A 15,405-nucleotide genomic window follows, 5' to 3' on the forward strand; every position below is an offset into this window, starting at 1 on the left:
AGGCCCAAAAATATTCAGTTCACAATTAGTGTTTTCTATGAGAGACGAGCAGCAAATAGTCACATCGGAAAAGCTGGAACCAGGGAATGATTGTTTTCCTTGCTTAATAATAACTTCAACAGTTAATGAAATATCAAAACAGCTGCCATATCAATTCTATGTCAATCAACTCATCAGATAATTAAGTAAATGTTGCAACTTTAGTTTGTTTTCTGTTTTATATCATTGTAAATGAAATGTCTTTAGGTTTCTGTTTGATGATCAGACAAAACAAGCTCTTTGAGGACCATGATCAGTGGGCTCTTGGACAGTGTCATGGCTACGACATTGTACAGATAAAATGAAAATTATAAATGTAAGTAAGTGTCTCCATTTTAAGGAGAGGCAGAAAAAGTCGACCAGATACAGAGCAGAAGTGATCCAGTGTCATAACCCATCCAAAAATGTACTAAACTATCTGAAGGGTAACACAGGACTTTACTTAATCACGTAATTTTAACTTTTTTTTTTCTAAAACATGAAGTGACAAATATTACATATTAATAAGTATTTTAGTCATGTATTGTAGAGTATATTCACACAGTATCTTCAACATAACATTGTAACCTCCTCAGTTTCCACACACTGAATCAATGAGAAATTAAATCAAAAACAATGGAGCCGACAGTTTAAGTTACAAGTGAAAGTTAAGGAAAAGAAAAAAACCTGAAGTGGAAAAGTACACGCAGCATTTTTATCCAAACATCCAAACCGCAGACATTTTACCTCGAAATTAGATTTTATTTCCCCAAACTGTGGCGTCACTAAAATTATCAGTCATGGAATCTGACACTAAAGTCAAGCACATGTACAAAGGAGCTACCACACACAGATAAATATAAAGTAGGAGTTCAAAATCTGAATTAACTCAATGTAGGATTTTATGTTCTTTAAGAATAAAACAAGTTTTATAAAATAGATGAATTTTCAACTAATTGATTATTCAATTAATCAACTAATTGATTCAGCTCTAGGTCATATACACAAATGTAATAGTTTGATTATCCAATCTCAATAAAAACTCACCTGTTCCATTTATGGTCGAATGAAAATACTGTTTTTCTATTTAAATTTGAGACACAAATCACTGATTATATTTATTGTTACAAGGTCATGTTTATAACACAGGCCTGATACTAATATTGCTTCCTGCAGCAGATTTATGATGCAAACTATGAAAGGTAAAACTTTAGCTTTCACTGGGGCGCCACATATTTTTGTTGGCGGGCAGGATCTGGTTCACACACCACTGTTTGCCCACCACTGATATAAGTCAAGAGACAGAAAGATTCAGGTCACCGGTGCACAGTCGGCTTTTTAATCATCTTGCATCCTGTTTCATCAGAGGGTGCCACACTCCTGAGCTTTGTGTAGTAAAAAAAAAAAATCCTACATGTCTCGACTGTAACAGAGTGATCAGGTGGTGTTGTGTGTGCTGGCGGTTCAGAAAGGGAAGAACAGAAAGGTTGGAGGTAATAATAGAGGCTGGACGGTGTTAATACAGGGTTAACATTTCTAATTCAATTGATTATTCTCCTGGCCGTGTATATGAGGCTGCATCAGGCTCAGGTTGCAGGTAATGTGGCTTTGTGAGTGTGTGTGTCTGTGTGGGGTAAAGAGGTGGGGGTGGGACTTGTTATTATACCCGAGCATGTGTCACTGTTTGTGATTCATGCCATGACATCATCTGCCATTACAACCAGACTGTCTGGGGAACCATAGGGCAGAGATCAGCTCTGAGACAACAGACACACACACACACACACACACACACACACACACACACACACACACACACACACACAAGATGCATGGTGAAAACATACATGGCACACACACAACAGACAAAGACACATAAAGATAATCAGCAACAACACCTGTGCACCAAGCTGCACTGTAGATGACAAACACACACACACACACACACACACACACACACACACACACACACACACACACACACACACACACACACACACACACACACACACACACAACAAAGAAACAGAAACAACCTTAAACACACAAACACACTCCGACACTAAGCTCCCCTTCCTCACACTCAGTCCATAAAGACAATAGCTGGCTGACGTGCCGTCCACAGCGATGTGGCCTCGCCGTGACCTCAGTGTGACCTGACCCAGTGACCCCTGTGCCCACCCATCCTCTGTGTGAACCCCACTGAGGATGAGCTGATGTCCACAGAACTGATTCAATATTGTGGGAAGGGTGGGGAACCTGTGTATTAATCAGCCTCATCTCTTCTCCTTTCTGGATGGCCCGGGGCTGGTGCACAGGAAGCGCAACCTGTTACGAGGAACATCCTGTCCGATCAACACAGAACTCATCCCGGAGATGAAGCATTAAACTGACGACATGCAGCATGGGACCGTCAGGGTCCAGACCGCGAACTTCTGCGTAAGTTTTTATTAAACTTTAATTACAGGGGTGATAAAGGGAGACATTCTGCTGTTTTCTGGCGGCACTAGTTATCTCTTTTCAAATATTGGTTTCCCCCTTTCTTATCTATTATCTTTGCTTTGACGTCTTTGCAGTAAATCCAAAGAAACATGTGGTTACTGTCACATTTAATAGATTAATCATTTTGTCTGTAAAATGTCAGAAAATAGTTTAAAACTTTCCTAGAGCCATGGTTGACATGTTCATGTTTTAGAATAAAAAGCAAAACAAACAAAAATCCTCAGCTGAAACCACTGAATGTTTGTTTTTTTTTTGTCAGAAAAATAATAGAAATTATTCATCCATTAGTAAAATAATTAATCATTAATGTATTTGTTTGTTAGCAGAAACTTAACATCATTTCCATGGGAGAGATTTGAGGCCAAAACCAAAAACCAAAAACCAAAACCTTGATGGTTAAGGTGAAAAAAAAAAAAAGAGCTAAGATTAAAAGTCTAAACAGGGACACAACATGCTCAAGTAAACAGGAACGCCACATATAAACATATGGCTCGGCAGTGACAACAGTAGTATTTGACTGTGGCGGGAGTCTGTGAACGCACCAGATGTAATTTCTTTCAGTGTGCAGCAGTGACAGGTTAGCACAGGGCAGAGTCAGTTGAGGTCGGCAGATCAGTCACCCTCTTAAAAGTGAAGATTTCTTCATTCAGCTTGACGACAGCTTGGTGATTAGACAGATAATGATGCTCAAAATAAACTGATACTCAAATTAACTTGCATGAACTTTGCAAAACTGGTTTCTGCTAATGTCAGCGTTACTGGAAGAGAAAGCAGGTCATGGTGAAATCAGGATTTTTGGCCTCTTCCCAATCAATTTGAAAAAGCCACATCTAATGTTTACTTTTTTCTTTTTAGATTTTCTGACCCTTGGATGTTGGATACTTTTTTTGACTGCTGAAACTTGTGATTGAATTATACAATTAATAATAGCATTAGCATTTTTGTCATCTTTAGATACGCTGTCTGAACACTGGGCTTTCTTCAAGAGCTCCTGGTAAACGAAATCTCAACGAATGAGATTTCTTTATCAAAGTGAAACTGAAATCTGAGCTGTAAGAGGCTGCAGGGAACATAACAGCAACTTTCTTAAGCAACAGTGCCCAAGGAGATGTGATGATAAATTCAGCTATGTATTTGTGTGTGTCAGCTCCTAACCCCCACCACTCCTGCTGGTGTGTCACTGTGCTCATGAAATACATAACAAAAGCTTGCTTTTGCTTCGTGTCAGAGTGGGTGTCATAAAACTCAGCAAAGCAGACTGTAGTGTTTGGTATTGTATCAGAGATGACGGAGAGATAATAGGCACAGCTGTATCTGTTATCATAGTTGGACTGGGCCTCATACAGTAGAGCACTGGAGTGGAGGCTTGTAATAAATCCCTGTGTCTGATTCTGAAGTAACATCTCTGTCTAGCCTGGATAAATGTGGCAGCAAAAACCATCTGACTAAAATAAAAATACAATCTGAGCTGTGAGTTTGGGCCTGCGGTGAAGTCATCCTGTGAGAATTTAACCGACCGCTCAGGTTGAGAGGATAAAAGAGGCAACACGCACAAAAACAAAGCGTGCTTGTAACCTGACCAATCTCAGCTTTAAAAGTTGGCCTGCGCCACATGGAGCGAAGCCCTGTGAACTCAGCAGCACAGCGCTGTGCTAACTCAACATGGCAATGGAATGAAACTGTACCCAGCAAAGCTCTGGCCTTTTCTATCGATGCCAGTGAAACAGCAGACCCGGAGAATGCACAGTTATTATTAACACCAGCATGTCAGAGGCGAAATGACGCTCTCGCATAGCAGCGGGCACGAGCCGCAGTGATCAAGAATAGCCGGGACACGCAGACGCAAGCCAGGAGATGAACACTAGACTCGTCAGTGAAATGTCACAGCAAACGTCAACGACACAGACAGACACACAGACGGCTGCACATGTGTGTGTCAGCTACACATGACTGGAAAACTGAGCTTTAACGTTTTACCTTTGCCATCGAAATTGACCTTTCTACTATTGAGATTACAAGCTAGTTTCATTAAGTTTGATAAGGGCTTTCTCTATATCATAGGGACATTTACAACTTTAATATGACTTCTCATGTATTTTCTGCCTTTATTAAATAGCAGCACTGCAGAGATGACAGGAGATGATGGAGACAGATGCAACACAGGTTCCCAGCCAGATTTGAACTGTGAACATTGCAGTTCATGGTGGGACAGTAGAAACTCAAGTCTCACACATTTATTCATCATCCCACATGTGCAGTTCAGTTTGCATTTCTTACATGTAAAGAGATCCCAGTGCTCATGGTTATTAAGTATTATCATCCAGACCTGCGACTATCTTCAATTTACAGGGTTATAAAACAAAGACAACCATCAAACCATCAGATCTGAGAAGCTGGAACTCACAAATGTTAACATTCATGCTTGATAAATGACTTAAAACATTCACTGATTATCAAAAAAGTTGGAAATTTATTTTCTGTCAATCAACTAATTGTTTCAGGCCTGATATCATTAGTCTGATTTCACAGCAATTTGTCAAATGTCATTAAATACAGGCTGTAGTTGGATAAGTGTCATTTATGAGGCAACTCTGCAAGTGATCAACCACCAGCTGAAACTGTCGGATCATAAAGTTACTTCTCTGCTCTGAGGAGTGTTTACTCATCAATAGGTTTGTCTTTAATCCTGCCTCTAAACAACAACCTAAAACCGTTCTCAGGGGTGAAGTCATCCAGCAGGGCTCCTTCTGACAAGGAAACCCCCCCTCCAGTGGACAGCTGTGAAAAACAGCGAGTCACAGTCTGTCAAAACCATAACAAACCTCTCTTGCGTCAATCTCTGACAGGCTTTCCCTGCGGCAGTTGTGTAACAAGTTGAGACAATGAAACCGCGGCACCACGGCCCACCACCTGCTCTCTCGGTTTCACCTGATTCATCACACAATCTCTGCCGTGCCACGGACAACTGACAGAAAAAGGCCTGTGTTATTTATAAACATGATGTTGCTATATGGCTAATTCCATGGCTGGTTACCTCTGTGGGCACTTAGTGTTACTAAAGTGAACGTATTAAAAGCCTTATGTCAGCAATGTTTGACAAAGCTTCAGGGCCTTGTTGCTCATGGACAAAACACTGTTTTTAAATTCAATTTGAGTAATTGTTTGCCAAATAAAAAGTTGTAGATCTTCTGAGAGGAGACATTTTGATGTTGTTTTGCATTGACAAAATCCAAAACCACTACAAAGGGGAAGAAAGGGCTGATTTGTGAGTCAATAACCAGTCTGACGGCAAAAATCTAAAGTAGAAGCTTAACTGGCTTCACTTTAAACAAAGAAGTAGTAAACCAACATCATCAAAACACGGCACAGCACAAAAAGTGAGTAGCACTGAGAAGTCTGTTATGGAGGTACAGACATGTATCTTTCACGCTGTGAAAATAAACTTGGTCTGGTCTTTTCATCTATTTTAAGAACACAAATATTTCAAACAAGATCCCTTTCCAAAAAAGTCCACATGCTATGAAGTTCCTACTGCAGTGACTCTGTATATAATACAAGTATTACTGACTCTGTTTATGACACAAATGTGGTCTCAGTTCGATTAATCGATCGACAGAATGAAAATGGGCGACTATTTTGGTATTTGATTCCAAAAGGACATGAGTCTTGGGTGCTCCATAAAAGGAGAAACATCAATCTGAAACTGTTTGGATAAAGACGTGCAGGTCATACTGTAAGTGCCACTGCTGTTTGGGTGAAGTCAGAGCTCCTGCGGGTCCCCGAGGTGAGCAACACTGCTTACTGTGACGTCCTAATGTACCATCGCACCAAGAGCTTGCATTACAGCTGCTTACATACAGCACAGGTATCCCAACAGTATGGAAACTGAAAAAAACTGTTCTGTCTCTACTTTGCACAACAACACAGAAAACTGAAAATAAACCTGGTGATGATGGGGAGAAGCCAAGATGATGCAAGAAAAGGGAGAGAGAGGGACAGTCAAAAAGGAACTGATACAGGTCAGTCCTGCTGACCAAGGACATTAAAATGTAAATGTTTCCTGTCTTAAAGTTTCAATTAAGTTCATGAGAATTAAGTTACATTTCTTGGGAAAAAAAGGAGAGAAATCTGTGTATGTAAGCAACATAAGACAGCTGCAGAGGGCCTCCGTCTCTTCTGCAAGGATGAGACCTCTTTGCTGTTACACCAAATGAGGAACAAATAAAGAAGTTGGCAGCATTACGTGCATGTCAAGTGATGTTTGAAAGTGCCTTTCAGTTACAAGGACATCTGTATGAGTATTTAACTTGGAGGCAACATCAACACCCGGCAAAGTTATTAGCATAGGCTGTTTGCCCTCAGAACTATTAAACACTAGCAGTGGGTCAGGTGGCTGTAAAAGCTGGTCAAAACCCATCAACTTCTTTACAGACACTGTGAGAGACCTAGTGGATAAACACCATGCAGGCACATCAGCTGTCACAGAGGATGAGGACAGCAGTTTCAACAGATGTCTCCAGTAATGAGCATTAAACGCTTTCAATTAATTCTGTTTTTCAGGGACAATTACTGTTGTTTACATGGGAAAATCTGCTTGTTTTGCTCATAATAATAACACTGAATAACATGGAAACTTTGTGGTTTCTGGCGACTTGAGACAAAAGTCTGTGTCAAGAAGGTTTAAGTGCAGATGAAACCACTTCTCTGTCTCCCACAAATGAATCTCCAGTGTGTCAGCATGTTATGACAGACTTTGGTGAGGCTTAGATAGTGGAGCAAATCTGGTGTTACCTTTCGTAAAGCTTGCACGAAGAGGCCTCTCCATTTGTGACTGTTCTCGTCACTTGAAAAGTCGTATATCTGCTGGGGCTGCATCGCTGTAGCGGCTCCTGGCGTTGCCGTGATCCGGTCTGAACTGTCAGCATCGGCCCCGGATAGATAGTCCTTGTGGGTGGGTCAGTCCAGGGCAGGCACGGTGGGGGGAAAAAAGTCTAACTGGCTGGTTTGCAAATATGAAGAGTATCACTAAACTACACTGAGAGTCCTGGGTCGAGTCGGGTTAAACAGCGAAATATGAGCTACAGAAGAAAATAAGCACATGTAGCTATAAAGTTAACTCGCTAGCTTGGTGGCTAGTGAGGCTAGCCTGCTGCTGCTGTAAACACGGGACAGCGTCTGACTAAAAAGCTAACGGCTAACAACAATGTTGCTAAGTGTTATACTTGCTACTTGGCGTTTGCTAAAAAGCTTAGAACAGGCACATTAAGTTCAGTTTGAAGTCACGACATGGGAGCCCAGCTTGTTGCCAGCTAACTAAAGCTACAAGTTACGTTTGGTTATTTTCTGCCTAAACACCTGTAACGTTAGCAGGCTAGCGTTAGCCGAGCAGCTAACCAGTGCTACAGGCTGCCGCTGGCCTTGATGCGCTCCGAGTTTTACGTTGTGGCACACGACCCGTTCAGCTCCAAACAAGGCACACTTTCTCCTGCGCTGGGTGCTTCGCGTTTAGTCATCTTCTCCGCGGCGATCGGGCGCTAAATCCAAAGCGAATCCCCCCGGAAAACAGCGACCGGTCCGAGGCATATCTGCGAGCGGAGCAGCCGAGGAGCAGTCGAGGTGTTTTTCGGTTCGTGAAGTCGAAGATGTTCGTACCAACTCCGCTGCCTGTCTGTCTGCCGCCGCTCTCTGCGCCGCGTCCGCTGTCAGGCACGCAGGCTGCGTAATTTCACATTTTATTGGACGGAAAAAAAACAAGGCTGGACTTTCTGTCTCGTTTCAATGAAGACTCACAGTGCGAGCCTGAGAGGGATAGTTTCAGGAGCAAACACGGGTCATACAAAACCTTTATTCACCCACTTTTCTGTTGGAGCTAGGGCTTGTTTACAAAAACACATGAGGCATTATCATTCATCAAATACGTTTTATTAGAGAAATAAAGCCACGTCATTTTTATAGGATAAAATACGCATTAACAGTACAAGCACCGAGAGGATTTTTTTCAAACAACAGCATCTAATTTAATCTTATTTTGTTCTTGCTTTAGAGCTCATACAGTATTTGTTGCTGTGATTCCGCCTCCCTGTGGACAAACTGTTTAAGTGCGTAAAAATTAACAACAGTTAAAATTAATAAGGTCAAATCTCCAAAAGCACCTGTAGTATAAAGAACATCTGAACACAATAAAGTTGTATTTTTGCTGTTTTCTACTTTCTTTCTCGATGCAAAGTATTGAATGAATATGAATATATGAACTTGCACCAAAAAACCCTACTTTGCTTAGATGAACCAGCCTGTATTTAAAAAATCTTATGGCACAAACCACAAATATTGGTACATTTGCTACTCAGAAATATGTATATATGGTAAAAATACATTAACATCCATTTGTCAGTAAATAGGCTGAAATAACAGTGAGTGAGAACATTTTATAGGAACATGAACTGGACATTTTTAGCAACAAGCGAAACCTCTAAAACCAAAACAAAGAACAAACTGTAGCAAAATTGCATGAGATCACCTCCCAACAAACACGCATGATAAAAAACATTTTAAAAAAAACACCCATGTGTTCTGTTTGCTTTAATGTAAATGTGACATAATTTCTAAATCTTTTAAATATTAAAATTATTTTGAAGACAAAATTGTCAAAGAAAGAGTCTTTCTTCACAAAATGTGCGTTCTGTAGCTAAATGTGCGTTACATAAAGAGTTTCTTTACAAAATGAGATAAACTATTTTAAAAATGATCCCTGATGTCCCATGTGAGTAAAAGGTAAACTCAGCGATCAATAAAAAAAAAAAACACATCATCTTTAAGTATATTTGTATTTATAATAAAGAGAGGATAATTTATTTTGTTTGCTTAAAACTTCCCAAAATGGATTTACAGTCATTTGGTTGGAAACTCTTCAGCCGTGTAGAGAAGGCTCTACAATATTCAAACAACAGAAACAAACCACTCTCATAGAGTCAGACAAAACACAACACAACCAAAAGTCGAAGAAGAGATTCCATACAAGACTTATGCTCTTAAAAATCCCTCGTTTAAAATGGTCATTGTTAAAAAAGTTCACATTCAATGTATATTCCCAATTTAATCTCAGTTTCAAACTGATGGTAAAGCCATTGGAGCTAGAAACTTTCGTTCTAGGCTTCACACTTTCACTAACAGTAACTGATGTACTTTGTTTTTGGACAAATGTAGTGCAGAGAAATGGATTTTTATTTTGAAATGTGGTAGAGTAAACATATTATGAAACCTGAAACGGCACTTCTTAAGTCAAACCAGTCTTAAAAATGGGATTAAGTCAAACATGTACTACTTCTCTCTTTCTTTATTAAGGCTTGACCTGTGATAAAAATGTAGTGACAGCTTGACGCAACATTGTACTTTCACTTCGTCACCTCAGGCTGAAGTTTTTGACGTTCCAGTTTTCTCTACAGCGAGAAGCGGCCCTCCACCTCGTCAGCGATCATCTCTGCGATGGCGAGGGAGGAGGTAGCTGCTGGTGAGGGAGCGTTACGCACGTGGAGCACCCGGCTCCCCACGTCTCCCACCCCGCCATCGAAAACAAAGTCATCCACGAGGTTTCCGTCCCGGTCGAGGGCTTGAGCTCGAACTCCTGCAGGACCCCTGGAGAGGAAAACAACGAGGGTATGCTGAAACATTACTTGATGTATTTTTTTTTTTTTTTTTTTACATAAAACCTTGACACAGAAACTCAGTATTTCCTCTGTATTTCTATAATAAACATGCATCTTTAGGTCTTGTATCGTTGCGCTACCTGAGCACGTCACTCAGTGAGAGTTCAGGGATGTACTTCTGCAGGATTTTAATCTGTGCACCAATGAAAACCCCTCTGTACATTTCTCCAACCCCATACGTTATGTTCCTCATCACCAGCTTCTGAAGGCCCCTGCAGCATAAACAGAGAAAGATGAAATATTCAGTGTGAATCACCCACCATGCAACACATACACTGTAATTAGATCATTTCAGAATATGTGTGAATACTGCTGTTATTAGACAAACTCTCGAGTTATAATAATCCTCATAATCTTCATATACAAAAAACCCAGTTCTAGGACACTACACACAGAGGAATATAACAACAGGTCAAATCTGATGTTGTACCTGAATGAAAGTGCATCTGCAAAGTCTCTGGCATTGAAGTCGTACACCTTGTAACCCTCCCTCTTGAAGGCGAGGACTGCATTAGGGCCGAGCCAAACGCTTCCATCCATCCGTGGGGTGAAGTGAACGCCGAGGAAGGGGAAACGAGGGTCAGGAACCTGTAAATATATTTCATAAAAACAAAAATAAAGCAGCAGCAGTGAGGTATGTTGACATTATGTGGATCTATTTAATAACAGAGGAGGTCCACTGTGAGTAAAACTGTTTCATAAAAAGACAGAGGCTTACTTTCAAGCTTTCCACTTTTCACTTTAAAACTGAAATTCTGAAATGCAAAGATAGTTTTTTTTGGACAAACTCTCTCTCTTTAGGATAATTGATATTTAATACTTTGTAAATCTCCATTCTCTTCGCCCAGGTCAGACACAAGCTCACAGGTTTGGTCTGATGCAGTCACATATCTTCAACCTAAATCAGCAAGTAGGGCTGAAAATATGTTGAGTGCAACGCATTTCGGCTAAATTATTTTCAGCTGTCAGGGATCTGCTTCTAGATCAAAATACAGCGAGTGAAGGTTGGAAACAAAAGGAAACCCAACCTTTTTAAATGGCAGCACATTGGAGCTATTTCCAAGAAGAAACTGGAATTAAAAACACAACTTAACCTGTTGTGTTCATTCACCTTGAGCACTTCCACCCATGTGTACCAATAATAAAAGAACAGGGTGTTATGCAATTTTAAAGCAGTAAATTCATAAACTTTAAACAATATAAAGAACTGACACTGCCTCACACTTCTTTAAGGGAGTAGAGATCATATACAGCATCGGTATATGATGAAAAACATCTGCAGGTCAAATGATTAACGCAGCTGAAAAAGTTGTGGATCTTCAGAGGACTTACAGGGTAGATGTTTCCTTTGACCAGGTAGTGTTTCTCTGGCTTCAGGACCAGATAATCTCCTCTGAAGGGGACGATCCGCGGCTCCCGACTGCATCCAGAAATCTGTGACAGCCGGTCAGAGTACAGGCCTCCACAGGTCAGGACGTAACGACACCGCACCTCGTTACCCTGCGTAAACAATACAACGGTAAGAATGCAAAGAACACAGCTCAGCCTCAACACTGTTGCTTCTATCTGTATGCTTCTTACCTTTGTGTCTCGGATTGCGATTGGATATTTCATCCCTGCAGAAGGAATAAAAAATTTTTTTAAAAAAGACACACATATGAAGACAGACTTAAAATAACTACAGCTCTTTTTTAATTATAACTGTGTTGACACATTAATACCGTCAGTGCTCCCAGCTGGGCTCTCCTTGACCATGGAAATGTCCTCGACCTCGTATTCGGTTACCACCGTGCCGCCTGCCTCCTCAAAGTCTGTGCCATACCTGAGAGCCACCATCCTCCAGTCCACGATGCCGGTGTAGGGCGAATCCAAGGCCATTATACCCTGAAAAGATGGCTCACTGTCAGCCTTCACCGCTTTCTGTTCTCCTGTCTGAATGAAAACGTGGTCTTGAAGTCTCTTACTCTGCAGTACGGCTCTCGCTCCCGGATTCCCTTGGCATCGACGATGCTGAGGTCCCGCACATTGTTCTTCAACCCGCGCTCATATAGAGCTTTCAGCCTGGGTATCTCCTCCTGCTCCACGGCCACAATGAGCTGCCAAAGCAGAGACACAGAGACACAGGACAGATATTTACAGGAACTCTGCAGGACTGGGTGTCAAATCACTATACTTTAATGTGTCACTGTCAAGAAGCCAATTCTGTCATTCAGAATTTTATTGTTCTTATTCTAAAATCAGTTTCTGATTTAAATCACAATTGTGACAAATTCAGATTGTATTTTATTTCATTCTCATACAGCTGCTTTTGTTTAGTCATCACTTGAGAACTGTGACGACTTCTGATAAAAGAAAAAATGCTTTTGTAAACATGTTGATATTTCTAAAAGAAAAAAAAATAGCTATAGAAAAAAGAATATTTTGGTATCAGAACAGACAACATGCGCTGGTATATACCCAGCTCTGCACCTGTCTGGCTGCACAGTGTGACACTTTCAGGGGCTCAATTCAGACTAAAGCTGTGTCACAGACTTTCACAAACTTTCTGTTAATAGTTATCGTGGAGTTGGAGAAGGTGCATACTACATAACTCCATCTTCAGATTCCTGGCTGGGGAACCTTGTTGCATGTCATAGACCCCATCCTTTTATCAAACGTGACTTTTTTCCCCAACGTCTGGATTACATGCATGTTGTAATGTCACGTATGGCTGTGTCTTGTAATCCCAAATCAGCTGAGCACCTTGATCGGATCATCCAAAGTAAACATACTGTGTCGGTGTCTTATCTGTTTAAAAACCCAGAGGCAGACCTTTCCACATCTCTTGTAAGGGAGTCCTTTCTTCTCGCAGTACTCGTAGGCTAAAGTGGCCCCTCGCACACACAGACGGGCCTTCAGCGAGCCCGGCGTGTAGTAGATCCCGCTGTGAATGACTCCACTGTTGTGCCCACTCTGGTGCACAGCTGGTGAGTGAGAAGAAGACAGAGAAATTAAAGAACAAAAAAAGAAAGAAAGAAAAGGAGGTTTTTATCAACACCCACAGACTAATGGAAGAAATATAGATTGTTTTCTAGATTCTGGAGTTTTATCCACTTATTTGCTTTTTATGCAGAGAGTTAGATTAGAAGACTGGCGCCACGATCATGTTTGTGTAGTTAATATGAAACTGCATGCAGATGCCATTTTTACGGGGCCATAAATCAAATTTAAATACCGCATAGTGCAACCACATGAGCCTGCAGGATGTATTACATTGAATTAGGTATTTTATTTACATTTTTTTTAATGCTATCACATTTCTTTCAGAGTAATAAGTGAGGTCTGTAAATGTAATAAATCTGACACATTCTTTGTTCCTTTGGATCTGTACACCAGCACAGGGGATTATAAATGAAACAATGACTGTGAGGTTGAAGAGCTTCTTCTCAGGTTGAAGCATGTTTGATGGAGTTTAGTGGGTGAACTATGTTGGATTCCGTCCAGGACAATTACTGGATTACAATTCCTTCACTGTTCGACCAATAACTTTGAGTTAAAGCTGAAACGTAACCTCTGCAGTCATTGTATCAGCTCCAGTGTGCTGCTGCACAGACAACAACACAACAAGAAATCTGTTATTTTACAAACACTCATACACGTCACACAAAGCATTTTCCTCCTCAGAACAAGTTCCCTTCTTTCACAACCACAACAACCGTCAGACCTCCACCCACCGAGCTCTTTTTCTTTCTCCAGGAGGATGAAGCTGAGAGATGGGTGTCGCAGAATGAGCTCTCTGGCTGTGGCCAGGCCCACGATGCCGCCACCCACCACGGCCACGTCATAGGTGCTGAAAGTCAGACAGGAGGCGACCGTTCAAATTTAAGGTGGTTACTGATAAACAACTGGCTTTACAGACTGCAAGGGTTAGAGAGCAGAATATTTAGGTCAGTGGTTCAATGTCCAACTGTGACTCTGACATGACTCTATGAGCAACTGACTGACTTTTGAAACTGGTCACCCGTGAAACCCCTGACACAAGGGTCATAGGTAACAGACAAACACAAAATCCAGCTGTGTCACAAGCTTTTTTTTCTCCTGACAAGTAAATCCATTTACAAACCTGCAGTAATTACCAGAGGCTATTATCTAGTGGGAGGGCTTAATGTAGCAGCAGTTCCAGCACCACCGCTACAGGGTTTCACATAATGAAGGATTTGCACGGAGCTGTAAGAACAAAATGTTCAAGACTGGGGGAGCATTTCAAACCTGGTCCTCTCCTGAAGGCATTTGTTACAGTAAACATTTTGATTTCATTTCTGAAAATTGGAACCAACGCTAATGATCAATGCAGGGTGGAAGTAATAAATGTGGAGAAAAACATTCTTGGGAACATCACGACTCACCTATGTGCAGACCAATTTGATAAAAAGTTGCTTTAATTCTAAGCTTTAATTCCATAAAATCCGATTCAGACAAGTAGAAAGGGACAACCAGAACATGCAAAAACATTTTATCCAGCAACTGTAACAGCAACAGTAACAGTAGGTTCTTAGGTTCAATATAAAAGACACACTGCAGGCTTGCAACATGTTGGTCTGCAGGTAAAAGTAAATCTGACAACATGAGTTCTGATAAATAAAAGTATAAAGGCCGGCACATAAGGATGGAGCAGGCACAGCTGGGGGGGCACAATGCAGACACAAATGTTTTGTGTGCGCAAACAATGTGGCTGGAGCTGTGCAGATCAGGTTATGCAGAGAGCAGAAATGTTGTGCAATCTGATCGTCGTGGCTGAGTGTCCTTCGTAATTAAAAGTTGGTTATTCAATATTCAAGCAGGTACCCTCCAGTCTGCTGCTTTTTTAAACTTTAGCTGTGCCAGTGAGTCAAATTAAAAGGAGTTTTCACCTGACTCTGCACTGGCAGTAGCGACCTGCCTCCCTCTCTCCTGTCACTCTTACCTGTGCAGCCGCCTGCTTGTTATGTCCTTTAGCAGTTTCGGCTTCGCTGCCTCAGCAGCCTTAAAAGACGTGCAGCGCAGAACCCGGAACATTGTCGGAGCGTTTAAAAAACACCTCAGAGTCGCTTCTTCATTGTACAACTACCCCACAAACTTCCCTGAGTTTTCCGTTTCCGTGTTTCCTCCTCCTGTTGCTGCTGCCGGTGTTAGCACCTCATCCCGCTGCTCTGTCCCTAAAGCG

The 15,405-nt window shown here is 41.3% G+C and overlaps 2 protein-coding genes across 2 annotated transcripts in view; both read right to left on the minus strand.

Moving 5' to 3' along the window:
• Nucleotides 1-8,940, minus strand: part of sos2 (son of sevenless homolog 2 (Drosophila)) — a 37,506-nt gene extending 28,566 nt beyond the window's left edge. The window contains exon 1 of the mRNA XM_071497730.1: nt 7,312-8,940. Within this exon, the coding sequence (XP_071353831.1) occupies nt 7,312-7,395 (84 nt within the window). The 5' untranslated portion in view covers nt 7,396-8,940. The remainder of the gene's footprint in view (nt 1-7,311) is intronic.
• Nucleotides 8,941-9,084: 144 nt separating this feature from the next.
• l2hgdh (L-2-hydroxyglutarate dehydrogenase) lies at nt 9,085-15,386 on the minus strand. The gene is made up of 10 exons (XM_071497737.1): nt 15,166-15,386; nt 13,937-14,052; nt 13,035-13,186; nt 12,188-12,319; nt 11,945-12,107; nt 11,805-11,839; nt 11,556-11,723; nt 10,654-10,811; nt 10,304-10,435; nt 9,085-10,152 (listed from the first exon to the last, which is right to left on the minus strand). Exons 1-10 carry the CDS (start codon nt 15,255-15,257, stop codon nt 9,957-9,959), a joined length of 1,344 nt encoding a protein of 447 aa, XP_071353838.1. The 5' UTR covers nt 15,258-15,386; the 3' UTR covers nt 9,085-9,956.
• Between the last annotated feature and the right edge of the window lie 19 nt (nt 15,387-15,405).

This window comes from Trachinotus anak, unplaced genomic scaffold (assembly GCF_046630095.1).
Source record: "Trachinotus anak isolate AG129_WGS33_773 ecotype Australia unplaced genomic scaffold, CSIRO_AGI_Tana_v1 ptg000015l, whole genome shotgun sequence".
NCBI lineage: Eukaryota > Metazoa > Chordata > Actinopteri > Carangiformes > Carangidae > Trachinotus > Trachinotus anak.

Bases quoted from the DNA above. Each gene is read 5' to 3' on its own strand.
- l2hgdh (XM_071497737.1), bottom strand. From the start codon at position 15,257: ATGTTCCGGGTTCTGCGCTGCACGTCTTTTAAGGCTGCTGAGGCAGCG. The intron at 14,053-15,165 runs GTAAGAGTGACA...TCTGACTTTCAG, and splicing joins ACAAGCAGGCGGCTGCACAG to CACCTATGACGTGGCCGTGG. The intron at 12,108-12,187 runs GTAAGAGACTTC...CCATCTTTTCAG, and splicing joins AGCGAGAGCCGTACTGCAGA to GGTATAATGGCCTTGGATTC.